The sequence below is a fragment of the Marmota marmota genome, unplaced genomic scaffold (genome assembly GCF_001458135.2).
Source record: "Marmota marmota marmota unplaced genomic scaffold, marMar, whole genome shotgun sequence".
Lineage (NCBI taxonomy): Eukaryota > Metazoa > Chordata > Mammalia > Rodentia > Sciuridae > Marmota > Marmota marmota.
The window spans coordinates 4,550,346-4,573,753 of NW_026000022.1; the positions used below are offsets into that span (position 1 = coordinate 4,550,346).

The 23,408-nt window shown below is 42.4% G+C and overlaps 1 protein-coding gene across 1 annotated transcript in view; it reads left to right on the forward strand.

Annotated features, from left to right (window-relative positions):
- Positions 1 to 23,408, forward strand: part of Creg2 (cellular repressor of E1A stimulated genes 2) — a 38,523-nt gene that overhangs the window by 9,477 nt on the left and 5,638 nt on the right. The window contains 1 exon segment of the mRNA XM_015504962.2: positions 22,478 to 22,591. Within this exon segment, the coding sequence (XP_015360448.1) occupies positions 22,478 to 22,591 (114 nt within the window).

Below are 23,408 nucleotides of genomic sequence, written 5' to 3' on the forward strand. Positions count from 1 at the left end.
CCTCCAAACCTCAACCTGCAAATATGTCTTGCCTGATAATTGCTAGTTTATCCAGTCTGTTTTAATCAATTATTCTGTTTACTCCCGGGTGCTACAATTTCTTCATTTAATTAATTAGATGAATTAGGGATGGGAATCTATTTTCTAGCTTAAGTTAAGACGGCAAACTAAGAATGATTTCAATTCAGAGCTGGGGGTGTGGTTCAGTGGTAAAGCATTTGCCGAGCACATCTGAGGCCCTGGGTTTGATCTCCAGCACCACAAATAAAAGAGAAAAAAAAAATTTCATCTTAAAAATTTCTAGGTCAGTTAGCAACACACATAAGCATGGCCTCTGCACTAAGTGAATTTACGCTAAGACCAGAGGCATGGTTTTATGAACATATAATAAATATTCATTGACAAAGAAAGGACCCCCCCCCCAAATCATTTTTCCATTGTAACATCTTTCTTTATGGAACAGGCAAATTTAAACACTGTAGGTTTTAGGTTGGCACCTAAGGGAGACAAGGAGACAAGTCCTCAGGACTCGGGAGGACACTTTTGTTGAATTATATTCTGCTTGTTGATATTGGGTCAATTTTCATTTTGAAGATCAAGGTATAAATGAAACCCAAAGAGATTGACCAGATGTGTTTCCTGAAATGAAAATATCTCAGTGGCTATTTTGGACAAACGCTAGGTTCCAAGGTAGACTTGATTTGGTTTTCGAGACAGGTAGGTCCAGAAGCACTTTTCCCCTCTTCCCATGAAGGCTTTTAATGAAAAATTTCTGTGGATGCTGCCATGGCTCATCACCCCTCTTTACCCCCCAGGTTGAAGACATCTCTGTTTTAACAAGTGAGCAGCATCTTTTCTCAGAGCTCTTTAATTGACCACGCCCAAGTATGGTTTGGCTCGAGAGAAGATGATAAGTTCTGGGTCACAAAGGAATCTAGCTTCTGAGGAGGTGCCAGGCTATGAATGGATTGAAACCAAGGGCGACATAAGACATAGCCTGGATGCTGTTTAGAAATCAGATTCCTTGGAGTGACATACTGGGAGGGGTGCAGATTGCAGAGAGTCGATTCTGCACTAGAGCCATTGGGACAGTTGGCTTGCATGTAGATATAATGCCTGCATTTTCTTATAAGCAGCTCCCGAATATTGAGGGCACATCTGCAGGAAGAGGACTCCTTAGTGGAACAGGATGATTAAGGGGGAGGGTGTAGGTAGAAGGGTTGGTTTGCCTTATACAAAAGAGATTCTGGAAATGACAATGACCTGTAGCCACTTCTCTCTGTCCCTCCCCTCCTTGCCTCCATCTTTTAATTTTAAATAACAAATGAATAAAATTTGGAATAAAAATGCAGTACGATAGATGGAAAGCTCAGCCCAACCTAATTCCGAAGGCAGGCTCTGGGATTTGTCCCCTAGGTGGGTGTTTGGAAGGCACTCTGCTCATTCACTCTCTGGATGTGCACCATCAAGTAATGTACAGAGCAGGCACGTATTTGCAGTAGCTTGACTGCTGATAGCCAAGATGAATCTCTGTCTGGAGTCTGGTCCACCTGAGTCGTGCTGTGAATCTCAAATCACAGTGCCTGGCCCTAATCCAAAGCTGAATCCAATTTCTCTTCACAGATTCTTGTTCATTCCCCTTGGAGGCAATAGATAAATCTTCTAAATAAATTGCCCTCTGTTCAGATTTGTCTTACCTCTTCTCCTCCTGTGTCCAGACATTCCTGTATTCCTGGAGCTAGCATCAACCTGCAAGTCGAAAGCTAGAGAAGCAGGTATACCAGTATTTTCTCTGCGCTCCTATCTCATAGCCACTTCTCTATCCCAATTTTATTGCAGTCCCATGAAGTTTTGTCCATATGGTTCCAATCTAGTTGATGAGTTTGCTATTACTTCTAATGTCTCCGTCCTGACACTGGCCTTCCCCCCATCTTCTAACCGCCTCTCCCCATCCAGTTCACAAATGATTGACTCACCTGTTAGACATGACTCCATTTTAAGCAGAAATGACATAAATACATGATGAGAATGCAACTTCCATAAATATATGCCCTCCTAAAAGCTTTTTAGTACTGTTAAGAGAGATGCACGTGCCAGACTTATACCTGTGATTACTTGGGAGGCTGGGCTAGGAGGATCACGAGTTCAAAGCCAGCCTCAGCAAAAGCAAGGCACTAAGCCACTCAGTGAGACCCTGTCTCTAAATAAAATACAAAATAGTGTTGGGGATGTGACTCAGTGGCTGAGTGCTCCTGAGTTCAATCTCTGGGATGCCTCTGCCACCAAAAAAAGATTGTTCCTGGCAATCATTAATCTACTTTCTGTCTCTATGGATTTGACTCTCCTGGATATTTCAAATAAATGGAATTATACAATATGTAGCATTTTCTGACTGCCTTGTTCATTCACATTATGTTTGCAAGTTTCACCATGTTGTAGTATTATCATTCCTTTTGATAGACAAATAATATTCCATTGTATGCATATATCTCATTTTATTTATCTATTTATATTAATATGTTGATCAGTGGATGAGCACTTGTTCCATGGTTGACTATCATGAATAGTGTTTCTATGAGTATTCGTGTACCGGCTTTTGTTCAGACCTGTTTCACTTCCCATTGGTATATCCCTAGAAATGGCATTGCTGGGTCATATGGTGTTATGGTTTGGATCTTGGGATGTCCCCAGAGAGTTCATGTGTTAGGAAATGCAGCAATATTCAGAGGTGAAAAGACTGGATTATGAGAGCTGTAACGTCATCAGTGGATTAATCCATTTTCTGGATTAATAATTTGAACGGATTACTGGGTAGTAACTGTAGGCAGGAAGGGCATGGATGGAGGAATTAGGTCCGTGGGGGCATGGCCTGGACTTCAGTGTGTTTAGAAGTCTCTATGCTGGAAGGGTCCTGACCATCCACTCCTGCCTTTCATTTTACAGAACAGGAGATTGAGGGGTTGGGAAATGCAAGACAGAAAAATGGATAGTACAGTATTGCTTCCCATAACAGCCCTGCTCTCAGCTGCAGGGTCTCTACAAACAGCTCTAACCAGCACCCAACCTTCCATTCCCTTGGGCTTCGGCTGTCCCTGTAGCTACCTCCTTTCCTTTCAAATGAATCAGATATTTGAATGGCAGGCAGTTTCTCTTTTATAGTTCATCATTTGCTGAGCATCTCCAAACAAGATGAATAGTGTGATTTTGCAAAGGACAAGTGAAGGTGCAATGCAGGGATGATGTCATTAGATAATGCATACATAGGGACGACTCCTGGATCCATTATAATGTGAAATGAGGAAATAAGTGAAGCATACCCTGATGGTTTCTTGGGTCTAAGTGAGCCCCTCTATGGGGTGGTGATGAGAAGGGTTTGCTACTGTTTGGACTCTGACAGCTGAAGCAGGGAAGCCAGGAGTGATCTGAGGAGCACAGCTAGCCAGGGCTCAGCATGTCAACTACCTGCCTAGGACAGGTGCTGGCAGTGGTGGCAGAATGCAAGTGGGAGCTAGATGCTTGCTGGGGAATGGTCTCAGGGAGGTACCCAACTGGAGGTCAGAACTGCAGTGAGACCCTCGGGCAGCAGGGGAACTGGCAGGGCATCATGGGTCAGCTGATCCTGGGAATGTGGAGCCAGCATGGCCCCCGAAGAGATGCTGAAGCCCTGTAGCTGCAACCTGATTCCTATCCCTGGGCCTGGGAACAGGATTGAGGCCAGCCTGACCCCACTAGGCTTGATTCTGGAGTCATCTGTTGGACTGCAGTGTAAACTGAGCTTGGGGGCAACCCGAGACCAGAAGAGCTGTCTGATCTGCTCGTAAATGCCTGTTTCTGGGTACCAGCAGTTTCTGAAGCTAGGAGGCTTGGCATCTATGTGTTTTCGGGAATGGTCAGGAAGCCTTTGATGCACATTTAAATTTAAGAATGACTGCAGTAGATGAAAGAGCTTCTGATTTGCGTTTGATTGGAATCCTAAATTCTCCAATTAATATCTGCCTTGCTTTGAACAATTCACATAAATTGTCTGATTCTTTATTTTCTAAACCCCAAAATGGGAATAATACTACCTGTAAGTTTGCTGTGGAAATGAAATGTTTCAGTGTGCCAACTTTCTAGCACAAGTTCAGTATACTGTTAAATGGTAGCTATTATCCTTAATAGCTGTTTTCTCTATGCAGAATTGGGGATGGTAGGAAAAAAAGGGGAATGAACATTTATAGTGCCCATTACTCCACGTCTTGTAAGCATAATATGAAGTATATTATGTGATATTCATTATACTTCCATGCCAAACAGTGTTCCAAGCAACTAACAAATAACTCATGTGATATAAAATCTTGTGGGAGACGTTCTGTTGTTGGTCCTATTTCAACAATGAGGAAACTGAGGCAGAGCAGATCTAAGGAACTTGCACAGGAACCCACAGGCCGGATTCTAATGGGGCTTGAACTCAATCCCAGAAAACGCAGCTCCTCGGCCCATCTGTTCCCCCCGGGAACACCTGCCTCTCTATATAGCCACATACTGGAAGCACTTAGAATCCCCAACCACATTTCAGAAAGAACTGACTCAGAAACTGCAGAACCTACCCAAACTGAGAAGTATATTTTAAGTTGGTTTAAGTTGTTGGAATACAATTTCTATCCTATGACTCGCACTGCAATTTAAGGCAAGACACAATTTTCTTTAAATATGTGCATACAGATGCATACAGGCGGCATATTCCAATAAATTTGTCACTTCAACAGATATCCACCGAGCATCTACTGGGCTACGTACTAAGCACTGTCACAATAAAGATGAAAGCAGACAGTATTCACCTTTGGGGGAAGGGATAAGATTAAGACACACGTGGAAATACTTGTTCAATCTGGATGTGTTCAATTCTTTATGGGACATTGATCTGGAGATGGTGGAGACAGAGAAGCTCTCATGAACCCATCTGGAGTCTTCTCACTCTCCTCTTCTCCCTGTCCTATCCTGTCCATCCCTAAACATCACCCCTGTGTGCCAGTGACACCCAAACTTATATTCCCAGCCAAAACCTCTCATCTGAACTCCGGACACCAAGTCTGCTTCCTGGACATCTCGAGGACACCTCAAACAGCCTCCTCAAACTCAGCCTCCTCTTCATCCCCCAGAAGGCTCCTCTGTCTAGGGCTCCTCACCCATGTGGTCATTCAGAGCAGGGGCTCTTCCTCCCTCTTTCTGGCCCACAACAGCCACAAGGTCACCTGGTCTTCCGGTCTCACCTCTCCTTGACCCCTGCTTATCTCCAGCCCTTGGCTCAAGCCACCACTGTTGCTCACTGTCTTCTTTAAATCCTCCCAGATGATCTACCTGGATCTCCACTGACCCTCTTACCTAACCTGTTCTTCACCCTAAACCAGAGGGATAGTTTCAGAATGCTCATCTCATTATTCTACTGTCCTGCCCAAAATTCTCCAGTGCTTTCCTATTTAGGATGCACCTGGCACATGCTAGGAAAGTGCTGTATTACTGAGCTGTAAACCCCAACCCTGCCTTTTTAAAATTTTTTTAAATTTTGATACAGGGTCTTACTAAGTTGACCAGGCTGGCCTCCAACTTTGGATTCTCCTGCCTCAGCCTCCTGAGTAGCTGGGATGGCAGGGGTGTGCCACCATGCCAGCCTGGGATGCCCTTTGGATATGACATCCTTCCCAACCAGAATCGCCTGTACGTGGTCACTTCTTCCTCTTTAGGCCCACAAACGGTCTTTTCAACAGTCTGTTTCAGTGTAATTTATTTGTGAAAGCCTCTGAATTTTGCATCCCATTTAGGATGCCTTTTCTATGCCTGAAAAGTTTTCAGATCAGTGTTTTTACCCATGAATTCTTGGGGTGACTCGATGTATTGTTCACCAGCCTTGGACATACGTATCTAAAGGAAGTTCTCTTACTCATCTCACTCTTGGGTCAAATCTTAAGATTCAACAGACACTGACTGGCCGGCCACACACAGTAGGACAGGACGGGGGACTAGAGTCCCTTCCTGGGCTAACTCCACTCTGAGGGTCAAGTCTTACAAGATGCCTCCATTTATAACCCCTTCCTCTTGAGTTTTCATATTTCTTTCACTTTGATATGCTTAAAATATATTAAAGTTTACCTTCATCCATTGAACAGCACATGCATTTTAGCCAGTATTTCACTTCTATATTTTGAAATATTTATATTATAAATAAGTGCAATCAGGACATACCAAAAATACCAAAGAGAGCCACGGCATATATTTAAATAAATTATCATGTTTTTAATCTCCATCTGCAAGTACATTGAAACTCTCACACCCATCTGTGGTAGGCTGATTTAACAGCTCCCCCAAAGATGTTCATGTCCTGGTCCCCAGAATGCTTGACTATGATGCTTTCTAAGGCAGGTGTGATTAGAGATTGTGAAGGGAAAGGTTATTCTGGCTAATCCAGTAGGCCAAAAATAATCAGAAGGATTCGCACAGAAAGAGAAAGAGAGAAAATTAAAGTGAGGAGTAGGATTTGGAAGGATAGAAACAAGAGGGTGGTGTGATAACAGAGAGGGGCCCTGAGCCTAGGAATGCAGCTGAAAAAGCAAGAAATGTATTTTCCTCTGGAACTTCCAGAAGGAAGCAGCCCAGGATAAAGATGAACAGACAATATCTGCCTGCGAGAGAAGGGAAAAGATTGAGACATCCATATCAATATTTTTAATCAATCTGGACGTGGGTATACTTAAAGGAACTTTAAATAGGGTGTTTCTGTTTCCTTGACTATTTATAATCCCTTTATAATTTTAGTTTTGTGAGGCTCACTTTGGACTTCTGACCTCTACACCTATAAAAGAATAAATTTGTGCTGTTCTAAGCCACAATGTTTGTGGTAATTTGTTACAGCAGCAACCGAAAAATGAATGCACCAGCCCTCAAGGTCCGCTTCAAATAGTCCATCCAACAAATATGCACGCCCCACTCCATGTTCAAGGCTCTGTGTTAGCTGCTAGTGTTGTGGAGAGTCAGGAGAGTCCGGCCCCTCATAGGGCTTGAACTCTAGCAGGAGAGGCAGACCCCAGAAGGCTTACTACATAATTAAGGACTTATTCACTAGCTGCTATGACATGGATCCTGCTTGTTTTATAAGGACACCACAGTGTATTAGTATCCTTATAAAAGAAGCCAGAAAGAGACCCTTGCCTCTTCCACCATTGGAGGACACAGACAGAAGGTGCCATCTATGAAGCAGGAGGCAGCCCCCTTGAGACACTGCTGATGCCTTGATAGTGAACTTCCCAGCCTCCAGATCTGTGAAAAGTAGGTATCCATGGTTTATAAGCCACTCAACTTTTTTGTAGCTAAAACAAACTACTTGAGATAGTTAGATTTTTTTAGTTGTAGTTGGACACAATATCTTTATTTATTTTTATATGGTGCTGAGGAATCGAACCAGGGCCTCACACTTGCTAGTCAAGCGCTCCACCGCTGAGCCATCACCCCCAGCCCGAGATAGTTAATTTTTAAAGAGAAAAAAATGTATTTTGGCTCATAGTTTTGTAGACTCTAGTCCATGGGCCTATTACTTGGGGCCTATGGCAAGGCAGCAGGGCAGGAGTGGAAGGGGAAGGAAAACCATTCACTTCATTACCTGGAAGTGAAAGAGAGAATGAGGGAGAGGCATGGATCACATAATCCCTCCAAAGACACGCCCCCATGCCCTAAGGACCTCCTACTAGGTCCACCCCTCAAAGATTTCACCACCCTCCCAAGAGTGTCACCCTAGACTAAGCCTTGAACACGAGGGCCTTTAAGGGACCTTCAAGATCAAAACCATAGCAAGGTCCCTGAGTCATTTGACAGGAACCTGCATAGTCACATTCTTACGGACAAGACGAGCTAATATGAACTGGGGAATAATATTGGGGGTAGATTTATATTTGTGTATTTCTCTTACACCTAATTTCACAAAGAATCTGAAACTGGGTGGACGAACAGTGGTTGAATGTCCAAAAGGGGTTTACTTAAAGGGTAGAGTTTATTCTGACTTTAAATAGAGTGTTTCTGTTTCCTTGACTATTTAGAATTCCCTGAAAACTTCTAGGTACCAGGGATATGGGAGAAGAGTTTTGGGTTGAGCTGATTTGGAGTCTGATATAGTGGATTCTGTTTGGGAGAGAGAAACATTGTCAAGAGAAGCTGCCATAGCTTGAATAGGGTTTGTCCCCTCTGAAACTCATGATGAAATTTAATCCCCATTGTAAGATATTAAGAGGTGGGACCTTGAAGAGGTAGTTAGGGCACTGTCCTTGAAAATGGATTAATTCATTCATGTGATAAATGGATTAATTGATTGATGGGTTATCTCAAGAATGGGTCTGCTATAAAAACCAGGTTGACTAGGTCTCTCTTGCACTCCCTCTTATGTGGTACTCAGGGACCACCAGCAAGCTTCTCATCATCAGATGTGGCCCTTCAACCTGGAACCATAGCCATAAGCCAAAATAACCTCTTTTCTTTATAAGTTATGCAGTCTGTGGCGTTGTGTTATTAGTTAGCAACAATCCACAGATTAAGACAAAAGCCAAAGTCATAACCAGGAAAATGGTGCCAAGAAGGGAGGACAAAATTAGGGAAAAATTAACAAGACAGGATGTGGCATTATATGGGTATGCCAAGCAATAAAATTATAATTGCATTAAAAATGAACTGAAATAATAATGGACTTGCTCTTTAACTGCTTCCCTAGAAGGATGGAACAGAGGGTGTGGACTCAATATGCTGCCTCCACTTTGAACACGTGCTAGAGTGTTGAGGTCCATGGTTCTGGATATCACGGTTTAATAGAAATAGCTCAAACTAGCCTGGGTAAGAACAGTCTCAGGAACAGCATATATGCTTTCTGCAGATGTCTGAAAGACTAGCACAGCCGAGGGGAATAATATTTATTCTGGGGTTACCTTGGAGGACACCAGCAAAATTGGAAGCAGAAGCTACAGAGATCTCACCATTTTCTTCTCTGCTGCCACTCCAACTCAGCATTGTGTAGATGGCCCATCCTATACACCAACTTCCCCAGCCAAGCTCTCACCACCTACTCCCAGGGTGACACCCCAGATTTGCTAGCAAATGCACCAAATCCAGAATCTGCATTCTGAGAATTTTACCCTGAATCCTTCCTGTTTAACCCTTTCGCAACCTGCTAGGACCAAATGCCATTCCTTTGCATCCATCACAAGCTCACTGCCGTTAGCACCTCTCGACTCCCCTTTCCCTTTTCCCAGGTTAGATGCCACCCCCCCATACTCCCATCCCCCCATACTCCCTCCGCCTCTCTCACCTTTGAAGTTCCTCTCTGGACTCATCCAACTGCATTAAATCAAGTTTCCTCACCCTCTGTTCCTGCACCCAGACAGCTCACCATTGCCAGGGCAAACCACACAGATGATACTTCCCCTTCAATTCATAAACAGAATCTTCCCATGCGTTTCCTACACTGCTAGAAAACCTCACTTCATTTCTGAATGAGGTTCCTTCCCTCCCTGTTAAATATAATAAAAAAAATTTTCTATACTTCAAAGAATCTAAGTCAAGTTGAGCAAATATTTTAATACCATTTTCTCAGTATGCTTATGCACATTGGTATAGCTTCCTAAATTCTCCAAGAACATAATATTCTTTCCTCTAACATTTTTATTAAAATTTTCCAACATTTCTCTAAACAAACACATAAAGATAAAACAGATCTTTAAATATACTAACCATTAACATATACAGTGCTTGGGAAGGTTGCATGTATATTTATTAGAACAATGTATCCCTTCTGAAGCTCTTACAAAATAGTAGATCATAAAAATGTATTAAAGAAATTATTATAGAAAGAGGAGGATTACTTCTCTCCAAGGAGGTTACATATTTGGAAGGCAATCTTCTCTTTTAATTGGAAACCATTTGCATAGAAACTCACTGTCTCCATGTGTCTTTTTGAATTTCTCAGGTCATTGATGCCCTGTTTTGCACATAAGCAGGGCATGGCTGATCATTCTCCCTGTTTAACAGCATTCTGGAACCCCAATCTAATGAGGCTCACATCTGGGGCATGAAACCTACCTGGCACCCAGAACAGAACCTTTTACTATTTTTGGTCCCCTGACTCCCCTAGACTAAATTATCACATATCGTATTACGGTCTTTTATAGGTAAAATTTAAAAGGTCAAAAGTTCCTGGCTGTGTTTAAGCATGCTGCCCAGCAGAGGCGACTTGCAGAGCTCGGGGTGAGCATCAGAGCTGCTCAAAGTAGCAAACACAGGCAGGAATCACATTCCAGGACAGCTTCTGCCACTCTTGACCAGGGGTCTTTGAGCAGGTCAGACTCCCTCTGGCCTCTCTAGATGGCCACCTATGAAGGAGCAGATGGGACTTTTCCGGTCCTACACTTGAGACCTAAATGCCCTTGGGTCACAAGCTGTTCATCCAAGAAGAGCATGGGTGGGGTGACCTCAAGTTCAGGTGAAAAGAGAGACATGCCCCTGAAGAATGTCCGCTGACCTCAAGGAGAGACAGAATCCACACAGCTCAAGTTCTCAAGTTCTCCAGCCCCACAAATCACCCGTGCCAGCAATACAAACTTGAAATCACCAACTGTGGGAGGCAGGGAGCCGCCAGACATCCCCAGGATTCCCACTGGTGCCAAGGGTACAGGCAGTGATAGACCCTCCTGCTCCTTTGTCCTCCCTTTCCAGTCACCACCAGAGGTCTTATCAGTACCTCTGGAGGCTGCTGTCTCCCACCACACAGGGATATTAGATGCAGCAGCTGGCTTTTACTGGAGAATAGTGGAGAGGAGGGCACAGCTAGGGGTTGTGTGGAGAACACAAGGTGCCCATTAAATGTGTATGAGTATGTCCCATCCACTGTGTTTAAAAAAAAAAAAAAAGTTGCTTATCTGAAATTCAGATTCAACTGTCAACTGAGTAACCTGTGTTTTTTTTTTTTTTTTAATATTTATTTATTTATTTTTCGGTGGACACAACATCTTTGTTTGTATGTGGTGCTGAGGATCGAACCCGGGCCGCACGCATGCCAGGCGAGCGTGCTACCACTTGAGCCACATCCCCAGCCCCAGTAACCTGTGTTTTTAATTTACTAAATCTGGCAACCCCAGGTATAGCAAAGGACAGAAACCATGTCACAGGCCATCCATGCTCCACTCGCCGGCCAGACCCTTACCTCCTGCCTTCTGCCATGTGGAGGGTCCATCCCTGCCAGACTCAGGTCTCCTCTATGGGTCTGTCTTTTCTTCTCTGAGTCTCAGGAAACTCCTTCTGTATCTCCTACCAGTTAAGAATCTGAAAATTCACTACCACTGGGGAATGTGCCTCCCATTTACAGTATTGTACACACTCGATTCCTTTTCTCTCTCTCTCTCTCTCTCTCTCTCTGACTTAGTTGATTGGGGCTGCTGTAACAAATTGCCAAGCTGAAGGGCTTAAACAAGGAATATTTCCTTCTCATAGTCTTGTGGCTGCTTCTCATTGTGTCCTCGTGTGGTGGGAAGAGGCGGAGAGAGCTCTCTGAAAGCCTTATCTCTGTAACCAATCCCTATCCATTTCTTGATACCATCAGTTTGGGTGTAAAGGATTTTAACATAGGGAGTTTGGGTTGGGGAGACACAAACATTCAGTTCATAGTGGTTTCCAAACACTGGCCAGTTGTGCGCTGTGAAGAGGGTCTCACCTAGATAATCAGACTCATCCAGGTGCCTTCCTAAACAAAAAGCACTCTTTCCAGACAGTTACTACTTTCTGCTACCAACACTGCCATCTCTCTCCTAAAAATATGCAGATGCACAGATGCAAAAATAAGTTATTGTTTCTTTAATAGTGATTTTTTTTTTCACTCTGTCAGGCACCTAGGAATGGAGTTTGAGTTGGAGGTCAGGAAATAGCAGATGGTGTATAAGACCAGGGGGCTTAAGCAGAATGCTAGACAGGGGACAAAAAAATATGGAGAGACTTGCGAGAAGTTCATGCAGACATTTTGTGCCAATGCTACTTACATCTGCTGACTGAGGATGTACTCTTAAAGGCCCTGAACTAAGCCAGCAAGGACAAGGACAGCAGTAGTTTCCAAACTTCATGCCAGCAAGGGTTCTTTCATCACCCTACCACATAAACCCAATAATAGGAAACATCTCTGTTTAAAAACAGCATTTCTAGGGGCTGGAGTTGTGGTTCAGTGGTGGAGCATATGCTCAGCATGTGTAAGGGCCTGGGTTCATACATAACAGGAAGGGAAGAAAGGAAGAAAGGGACGAAGGAGGGAGAGGAAGAAGAGTGAGGAAAAAAGGAAGGACAGCATTGAACAGGCTAGGCACGTGTCTACCACGGAGCTACATTCCTCAGTCCTAAATAATTGATCTTTGTTAGTCAAAGATTGACAGATTCAGTCAACTCTCCACATTCGTAGCAGTGGATTTAGCCAATGGGGTGGAATATATTTGAAAAATATTGCATTTGTATTGGACATGTACAGGGTTTTTTCTTTTCGTTATTCCTCAGACAATACAGTATATAACAACTATTTACATAGCATTTACATTTTATTGTGTATTACAAATAATCTAGAGATGATTTAAGGTACGTGGAAGGATATACATTGGTTATACACAAATACTATATTTTATTTTATTTTTTTTAATTTTTTTTAAAGAGAGAGAGAGAGAGAGGAGAGAGAGATAGAAATTTTTTAATATTTATTTTTTAGTTTTCAGCAGACACAACATCTTTGCTTGTATGTGGTGCTGAGAATCGAACCCGGGCCGCACGCATGCCAGGCAAGCGTGCTACCGATTGAGCCACATCCCTAGCCCAATACTATATTTTATATAAGGGACTCGGGTGTCCTTAGATTTGGTATCCAGAGAGGTTGTGGTTCATGAAACCAATTCTATGTAGATTCTGAGGGGCATCTGTATTTGCAAATCTGGGCTTCTGATAAACTAAAAAATATTAAGGATTTTATCTTATTGGTTCTAAAGTGATTCAATTCCAACCCAAACCAAAGAATGTGGTATTTTTACCTCGTATCAAGAACTGTTTACCCTATTTACAAACACGCTAGCCTGCCCCAGTTTACGGATTCCAGCAGGAGACAAAAGACTTCTGGGTTGGAGACAAAGAACTTGATTACTCAAAGCAATCACAGTAGCCAGAGTATCTCTCTTTTATGGTACCGCATCTCTGAGTCCCAATTTCAAAAAGGTGACATGAAAAGAGTGAGGTGTATACATGAGTGTGCTTGACATAGTTCTATAATAACTTCACTGCCTTTATTAAATAAATATCATGGATCACTAGGAATACCACTCTACGTTAGGTGGACATGTCTTGATCATACCATCCATTCTAAGAACAGACACAAACATATTCCAGAAACTTGAACCTCTTCAGTTAGTGAGAAACTTTTCAGTGGAAAGAATCAGCAGTAAACTCAAGGGGGCTTAAAGAATTAAGAAATGTATTAGTTCACATGACTGAAAGGTCCAGAGGGAGCCTTTTCTTAGGGACTCTTCAATTTCAACCCAAGAGATTTTTTTCCCCCTCCTCTCTCTGCCTTCTGCAGTGTCTGCTTCATCTTAAGGGTAGCCCCTCTTGTTAATTCAATATGGCAGCCAGCAACTCCTAGGTACCCATGCTGCCCTGTTTGTATTTATATCCAACAAAAGTGAGGAGCTCACCAGAAAGAGTCCAAAGAAGAGTAAGAGAGTTTTTATCCCAGAAGTCCTCAGTAGTAGCTGCTGAGCTTTAACTAGCAAACATGCTCTTGTGCAAATCCATGAATCCATCACTATGGCTGGGGATAACATAGTCTAGTTGACTTAGACAATTCAGGTGCTCAGGACCTGGGTATGGAATAGAATTTCCAAAGCTGTGTGAGACAGTGAAGTGGATGACTAAACAATATTTGAGATGCTTTACCAAGAGGAGGAGCTTCCCATAGTTTATGTTTATAAAAATGGCCCATAAACTGACAGCCATCCATCAGGGTCCTAGGGTACACAGTGTCCTCTTTCCTGGTTCGCCTTGCATTTGCTGGCCATTTCAGGAGCAACAGCTGTCAGTAACCTCAGGTGTGTTGAACACATGTGCCTGAGAGCAGGTCGCCATCTAGTTTCCTTAAGATTAGTTTCCTGATGCTGCTATAACAAATTACCCCAGGTTAGTGGTTTAAAACAATATAAATGTATCACATTATAGTTGAGAAGGTTAGAAGCCAAGGACTAAATCCTACATGTGGCAATCTGTCTTCCTTTCTGAAGGCCATGAGCAGAGTCCATTCCCTTGACTTTTCCAGCTCATAGAGGCTGCCTGCGTCTCATGCTCTTGTGCCCTTCCATATTCAAAGCTAGGTGAATATGGATCCTGTTGGATCTTTCTCACATCACATCACTTCCATGTTCTTATTTACCTCTCTCTTCTACCTGATGATTACATTGGCCCAGCCAGTTAATCTGGAAAAATCTTCCTAACGAAATCAACTGATCACCAATGTTAATTCCCTTTCATCATATAAGGTACCCTATTCACATGTTCCAGAGATAGGAATGTGGACATCTTTGAGGGGCCATTAGCTTGCTTACCACCAGTGAGAAGAAAGCGATACAAAGCTTAGCTGGGTTCCTTACTGTGTAAATGGAAAGTACTCTATTTACCTATTTATATATATATTATATATATAAATTATATATATAATTCCCTTTTTAATTCCATGTAACCACTGGCAGTAGAGAAGCAAAAATACTCCCTATTTAAATGTAATGTATTATTATTCCATAATGACTTACTTAAGGGTGTTAATTCCATTGCTTTCACGGCTGAGCAATTTTGTTGAAGAAATTAGCTTTAATAGTGAACAAATAAATTGGGTAAAACTGAGGACACTCTTGTCTGGACGGATTCTAATAGTTCCACTACATGTATTATTTAGTTCCTGCTTACTATTTTTCCTTATTTTCTTCTATGCTTCTCAGTTTTATTTTACAAAGCCCAATGTAGATTCTCTTTTTACAGTTATTTTTGTAATTACATTCTGTCATTCTTAACCAACAAGAAAATTCCCAACTCGGCAATTACACTTTTGCAATGTCAAAAACACGGCAGATTATGACACTTCCAAATGGAACATAGTGTTCCCGCATGAAGCAATTTACCTGAATATGTGGGCATGTCCACTATTTCCCTTTCTCCAGATGACTCAATGGCATGTATAATAAAGGAGAAACGTCAGGCAGGCAAAGACATGTTTCCTAAGTATAAGCAAAACATATGCTTTGTTTGACAGAGGCAGCTTTCTCAAGATTTTAAGGTAATGTCCTGGATGAGAGTGAGTTTTAGTGATTCACGCCTCAGGACAGAGGCGTGAAAAGAGGAGCTGTCAGAGTCTGCTTGGTCAGGTGTGTTGGGGTCCCCAACACCACCCTCAGGCTCAGGGATTTGCTAGGAAGGCTCACAAGACTCAGAAGCTCACAGTGCATAGGGCAGGGTCCCAGAAAATCCAGACATATGCCTCCAGGTGTCTCCTCCCTGTGGAACTGCGTGGGGACATACTTAATTCTCCCAGACACGATGCATGGCAATATGTGCAAAGTAGTACCAACCATGGAAGCTCACATGGGCTTACTGTTCAGAGATTTTACTGTAATTCAGTCCTGTGTACACGATAGCACCTGCATGACTGATCGCGGTACTTAGTCTTCCAACTCCCAAAGGTCAAACTGATACAGTGGAGCCCAGGACTTCAGGCATATATACATATATATAAATGCTCATATCAGAAAGGATATTTCAAAGGAGCAAAGGTTATTTCTCAGGAACTGGTCAAGAGCCAGTCCTCCTGAAGACGGGCCTTTCTTTGACATGTGCAGTGTTTGAACAACCCAGGCCTACTGAATTAAGTCTTTATTTCTAGTATTGATGTATTGCTACATCCATGCATACTGTATCAAAAGAAGATACAGAAGATAAGCACATGCTAAATAATTGTACTTGGCTTAAAAATGGAAAAAGCTGGCATTTGTATCATTTGATCAACCAGTGATCACATTGTGAGATGAGACAGATGAATAGTGAGTTAGTATGGAGCTTGGAACTGATGGGCACATCCTGCCAAGAACCTGTTATGGTCTACTTTAAAGGGGGCCTGGCCTTTACCATGATGCTGCTAGGTATCATCATATCATCAGGATGGTAAAAATACATTTCTAGAAGCCATATAAAATCTATACTTTCAAATTTTGTAGATCAACCTCTACCCACATTATACATCATCCATAATCCCCTTCATTTAATCCTTTCTACCACCATATCAACCTACTTCTACAACACTCTTAGCAAGAGAGGCAGAGTGGGAAGCCTTTGATATTCATCATTTCAAGAGCGCCATTCAGTCCTTACAATCTTTGTATTAGTTTTCCCGGGCTGCCATAACAAAATACCACAGACTAGGTAGTTTAAAAACACAGAAATTTATTTTCTCACACTTGTAGAGGCGAGATGTCCAGGATAAGTTGCCAGCTAGCTGGCCAGAAGATGACTGTCTTCTCACCATGTCCTCCTGTGATTCTCCTCTGTACCCATGTATCTTTGGTGTCTCTTCTTCTTCCTGTAAGAACGCTAGTCCTGAGGAATCATGGCCGCAGCATTGTGACTTCATTTAATCTTAATTATTTCTTTAAAGTCTTTATCTCAGGACTAGGGTTGTAGCTCTGTGGGAGAACATTTGCCCTTTGTAATTGGAACCCCGTGTTCTACTGAGTGACACGGCTTCCCTGCTGCCAAGCCAGGAAGCCACACCTGATACTCCCTGCCAGATGGCAGCATAGCAGTGGAGCAGCTGAGGGGTGGCCTGGGTGGGTGTGAGCGTGAGCAGCAAGCGTGGGCCTCCGCCACGTGGAGTCCGCAGTGCAGGCACTGTGAGCCAGCGTCCAGGTGAGCCAAGGTGGCTGACCTGTCATCCTTTAGCAGCCAGGCCTGGGCATGGCACAAGGCCTGCTGCAGAAGCCCACTCTAGGCAGCGCTGCAACCCCATCCAATGACCTCAACCTCCTACTTCCTGACCTGCCTTGAGAAAATGGAAGTAGAGCATACTTGAATCGAAGTTGAAACTCAAGACTTGACCAATAGTTTTAGTGTGTCTCCAAACCCCAAATGGCATAAACTTGGACCAACAGAGTTAGTACTTTTCCAAATCCTATTTAGCATAAGTTTGGAATAACAGTGAACCAAGTGCTAAATTAGCACACTCTAGGTAGGAGAAAAATCAGGTCCCCTCCTGCACTGCAAGAGTCCTTTTTTTTTTTTTTTTAGTTGTATATGGACACATGTCTATTTATTTTTATGTGGTGCTGAGGATGGAACCCAGTGCCTCACACATGCTAGGCAAGCGCTCTACCACTGAGCCACAACCACAACCCCAGCCCAACTGCAAGAGTTCTATTTCTATTCTTCAATAGATCCTGCCATTACACTCACTCATCCCAATCTGTGGATTTCATTCTTCAAATTCTTAAGACAAGAACCCAGGAAGAAAAACAAACTGAAGATGAGCTGCCAGGGTCTCCGCAACACTGGAGGGCGTGGCCTGCCCTTAAGAACCCCCCAGCACCTCCCAGCTGCAGAGGTCTGCAGCTTGGGCAGACCCCACCCACCAGCAGAAGCAGTGAATCCCGTTTCATCTCAAAACTTCAGTTTCATCAGCTCCACAGAAAGAAAAAAATAAAGCAAGATCTAACTAAAGGTCCTATCTCCAAATATAGACACATGGGAAGTTAGGTCTCTAACATTAGAATTTTGAAGGAACACAAATGAGTCCTCCAGTCTTCAATATTTTCATAATTGATCATACCACAAATTTGGGCACAATCCCAGGCCCTCCAGCCACTCCCACATAAAAATTGAACAACAAAATGGTGGTAGCATCCTTTCAGGGTTATTACACAGCAGGCACTATTCTAACACTTTAGGTGAATGCATGCATTTAATCTTCATGGAGGGGCCCAAGGAATGCCCCCTCTTTCCTTACCACAACCTAAAACAGAAGTTGGCAGTGATTTTTTTTCCTGTAAGGAGCAAATAGAATTTTTATTTTAAGTGCTATAAGCCACACAGTTTCTGTCAAAACAACTCAACTCTGCTGCTGTATCATGACCATACACAATATGGAAGCAAACGTGTGTGGTTGTGATCCAATAAAACTTCATTTCAGCATACCAAAAGGTGAACTTCTTGTAACTCTCATCTGTCATAAAGTATTCTTCTTTTGATGTTTTTTTCCCCAACCTTTTAAAAATGTAAAATCCATTCTTACCTCTCAATCTGAACAAAACAGGTGATAGTCCAATTTGGCCCAGAGGCTATAGTTTGCCAATTGAGAAATAAAATGAAGAGTAAGGCAGACAGAATAGCAACTTAATGCTGGTAAACCAACGTGGAAGTTGCAGCAGAACAGGTATCATGTGATGTATGTATGTTAAGGGTTAAATATGCAAAGCAACAAGATGTTGCTTGTGGTGCATCCACAGTTATAAAAGCATGCATGAGTGTAAAAAAAAAAAAAACACCAAGTTTAAGGTAATAAAGAAGGAAGAAAGAGAAGGGTATTTGGGTGAATTGTGGGGAATTTCAATTGTATATGTTGTCCTTTATTCTTTAAAGAAGGATCTGGGGCAAAAGTTACAAAATATTGAGATTTGACAAAGTTGTGTGATAGATATTGACAAAATAAGTCCAAATGGCTGCAGAAGGACCTAAAAGAAGAGAAAGCAAAGTCTTCTCCATGTCTGAGATTCACTGACAGGAGGAAGGTTGTCATGCAGAGATCATGTCAAGAACTAAATCCACCAAAGTGAACATTTTTCTGGAATCTAACTACATCTTGCAAGGTTTTGGGAATACTGGAGTGATCAGTTTTGCTTCCTGACTTGGACACTCCAGTGGGCTTCCAAAACTTACCACTACCGTTATTTGTGTTGGTTGTCAAATTGTGGGACTTGTTAAAAACCCAAGCTCACTTTACCTCTGCGAAACACTGGTTTGGGTGCCTTTGCTCATTTTAACCTCACTCATTATTTCTTTGTTTACAGTATGTAGAGAAGGAAAAGGGTGATCCCTTTTCTATCCAGCATAAAGGGTAATTGTGCTAGATATTGTGGTGCACTCCTATAATCTTGGCTACTTGGGAGGCTAAGGCAGGAGGATCGCACGTTGGAGGCCAGCCTGGGCAATTTAGTAAAATTCTGTCTCAAAATTTAAAAATGTAAAGGGCTGGTTATATAGCTCAGTGGTGAAGAGCTCCTAGGTTCAATCCTTAGTACCACCAAATACAAAAATAATTAAGAGTTTTGGTGACACACATCCCTGTGATAACAGGTCAAAAAGAGGAAAGCGTAAGTAATTTATTTAATCATAGTTTTACGTGGCATGGAGACTTCAGATTGAGGTGAACTGCCCATTTTTATGCTTAGGCTGATGGACGCAGTCTGGACAGTCAGGTAGAAACTGAATAAAAAGCTAATGGAAATAGAGTGGGGAACCCAGCGAGGCCTGCCTGTTCAAACTTTCCCCAACCCTCTGCAGCCTTCCTTCCTCCCAGGTAAAGGGCAGAACCCCTTCCAAACTGGAGAGTCTCATGACCTACTCTCACACAAGGTAGGTCACAGAATTGCTTTACAGGCAACTCTTGTACAGAAAGGCAGGGGAAAATTTGAGTACTCTTTTTAGGTTCCATGGTCAGCTTTGGGGAAAAGGGGTTCTGGTTTCTATGACCTGCCTTGAGGATAAGGAATTCTGGTTTCTATGGTTTGACTTGGGGGAGAAGGAGGAGAGAGAAACAGGAGGTGGTGATGTGAATCAAGGTGTCTGATTACTTTGTGGTTGTGGTGTGATTGCACTGGGATTACAAGTGTATAGGGTTAACACTTCCCTGTGCAAAAGTACAGGGTTAACATTCCCCAGTTGCTATATGGCACACCTGCCCTTGATCTCTCCAGGCAAACGTCCAGAGACGTCCGTTTTAACCTTAAGTCACAGACACTGTCTCCTAGGAATAAAAGATTCTGAACTTCAGAAGATAACCACACTGTGTGCTCTGAACTTCAAGTCTGCCTGCTTTCTAGAAGAATTCCTCACAAATAGCCTTTTTTTTTTTTAATCTTATTTTTTTGGGGGGTGGGTGGTTTTTTTTTTGTTTGTTTTGTTTTGTTTTGTTTTTTTGGTCTTTTTTGGAACTGGGGGTCAAACCCAGGGCTTTGTGAATGTAAGGCAGACGCTTTGCCACTGAGCTACATCCCAGCCCACAAATAGCCTTTTGGTGATAAAGCCTATATAATAAATGTGTAGAGCCAGCTCTGGGTCACTGTTCCTCCACCAGAGGATGGTACCACCTGATCTCACCTTTCTAAGTGTTTATGTGTTTTTCTTAATTCCCCATCACCCCTCACAGTCTTCTGAATTAACAGCCATGCAGATCACCACAGGAGGGCAGGAGAGGATCAGGGAGGAAACTGCCCTGTCCACTTTCAGGTATCTTTTTCTGAGCCCCAACAGGAACATCACTTTTTATTATTTTATTCTTCATACTTTCTTATGAGCTTAAAATACTTTAAAATTTAATAGAAAAAAAATTTTAAAAATCTAAAAAAGAGGGGCTGGGGATGTGGCTCAAGCGGTAGCACACTCGCCTAGCATGCGCGGGGCGCTGGGTTCGATCCTCAACACCACATAAAAATAAAATAAAGATGTTGTGTCCACCTTAAAAAAAAAAAACTAAAAAAAATCTAAAAAAGAAAGGTATTAAATCTAGTATTTGTTTTGTGTTTAGTTAAGGCTTTTTTTCATTGAGCTTCACGAATGTCTAGAGTTTGAACCTGAGTGCTTCCCTTAGTACATTTTTCATCAATCACTGCACACACAGTTAACTTCCCAAATCATAGTCAAACCAAAAACATTTGAATAAAAAAAGTTATATTGCTGTAATGGAATTAATTGTCCCACCCCAAATTCACATGTTGAGGACCCTCTGGAACCCCAGGATGTGATTATTTGGAGACAGAATACTAAAAGGGGTAACTAAGTTAAGATGTCATCTTTAGAATGGTCCCATATGGCTGCTGTCCTTATGAGAAGAGGAAATTAGGACACAGACATGCACAGAGGAAGGATCAAGTAAAGACACAGACAGAGATGGTCATCTGCAAGCTGAGAAGAGTTGGGCAGGACGGCAGCCTTACTGCAAAAACTGACTCCTTAGTGGGTCTTGCAGATAGTAGGCATGTTGTGTGTATTTTCAAAAAGTTTTATTGAGGTATAATTAATTTAAAGAATTGAACATACTTGTAGTGTTCAATTTGATGAATTTAGACATATGCAAATACCAGGAATAGACACATTCAACACCTCCCAAAATTTTCTTGTGTCCCTTTGTATTGTTTCGGTTTTGTAGCACAAATACAAAAAAAAAAAAAAGGGAGGGGGACAATATTGTTTTGTTAATTCTAGGTATGATGTTGTACAGAAGATCCTAGAACTTATTCCTCTAAGGTAACTGTGTTAGTTAGCTTTCTGTTACTGCAACAAAATACCTGAGATGATCAACTTATAGAGAAGGTTTTTTGGGCTCACAGTTTTCAGAGGCTTGGTCCATGTCAGTTGGCCCAATTGCTTTTGGTCCTGCGGTAGAGCAGCACGTCATGGTGGGAAGCATGTAGCATAGTAAAACTGATCACCTCTTGGCTACAAGGAAAACAGAAAAAAAAAAAAAAAAGAGGGACTAAGGCCCCACCATCCCCTTCAAGGGCATATTACTAGCGCCTGGAAGACCTCTCAGTAAGACTCAGCTCTTCCTGTTTCCATGACCTCCCACCAGTGCCAAATTGGGGTCTAAGGCTTCATTACACGGGCCTTTAGGGGACATTCCAGATACAAATTACAGCAGTAACTGAAATGTCATCTTTTGGTAACAAATTCCCATTTCTCCTGGCACATGCATCCTTGACTTCAAAAACTTCTAATAGCCTCTCAACTGTAACCCTCAACTTATGAAAGCACACCTATCATACTGCCCATGCTAAAGTATTTTAAGATAATTATAGTAAATAGTAAAAGTGTGAATGAGATATTCAGAAATATGACGAGCACTTTAAATTTTTCACAAAATCCCTAGTGTTTCAGACTGATGTTTTGTCATTGTTATTTTATTTTTATTTATATGGTTTGGTAGCAGGGTTTGAACTCAGGGGCACTTGACCACTGAGCCACATCCTCACCCTATTTTATCTAGAGACAGGGTCTCACTGAGTTGCCTAGCACCTCCTTTTTGCTAAGGCTGGCTTTGAACTTATAGATTCAGACTCTCAAGCCATAGAGATTATAGGCATGTGCCACTGCGTGCGGCTCTGTCATTGTTTTAATATGTGAAAAAAACATTCTTTACCTGCAGGAAAAACATCGTGGACCCAGAAGATTCCCGATGTGTCCGATTAACGCTCACTGGCCAGATGACTTCAGTATCTCCAGAAGAAGTAGAATTTGCCAAGCAGGCCATGTTTTCAAGGTGTGTAGATGCTCTAAAATTGGTTGGCCCAGAAATATACGATAATAAAACATAGCTTTCATGGTTGTGCCATTGGATGCCTCGGATGGATACAATGACAGTGGTTGGTCTGAGTGCCTTTCAGTGGCAATGTGGCCAACTTTGTGCTGGCCACCATGATCACTAGCAGGAGCAGTAGAGGCCATGGAGGCCAGACAGGCGGCCCAAGGTGGGCTGACACTACCTTTGGAAAACACCCCACATTGAAGTGTTCCAGGCACAATTGCTACCAATTTTCATCCTTTGGTAATATCCTGCCCTACAATGAAAATAACGGAACCTGCCTAATCAAGTTAATGCAACAAACATGGTCCCATGTCCTCTCTTGGCATTTACTTGGTTACAGATGTTTTTCCCTGTTTGGACTTGGTCTTTGAATTTTATGTTTATAACATTTTTAGTTCTAAAGGACATTTTTATGACGTTAAAAAGATTAGTGAGCCACAACTTCTACCCTCAAGGTTATTACAATGTGTGCAGGGGTGCCCGTGGGGGGAGAAGGCAAGTCGGTCAATAACAGAAGGTGAACTGGAATGTTTCCTGTCCACTGTGATTGGTTCTCAGCCTGGATCAACAGTCCTGAGCTTGCTACAGGAACAGAAACCTTTCCATGAGCAGACGTGTTTCATGGGTTCCCCGTTTTGTTAACATTTCACACAGAGAATCATGAAGCCTTTCTCGATGTTTCCTACTAACAATCACCGACATCCACTGCAGGTGTTTTATGTGTGCCTCCTTATTTGCTCCCCACATGCCTTCCTGACCCAAGCACCATCAG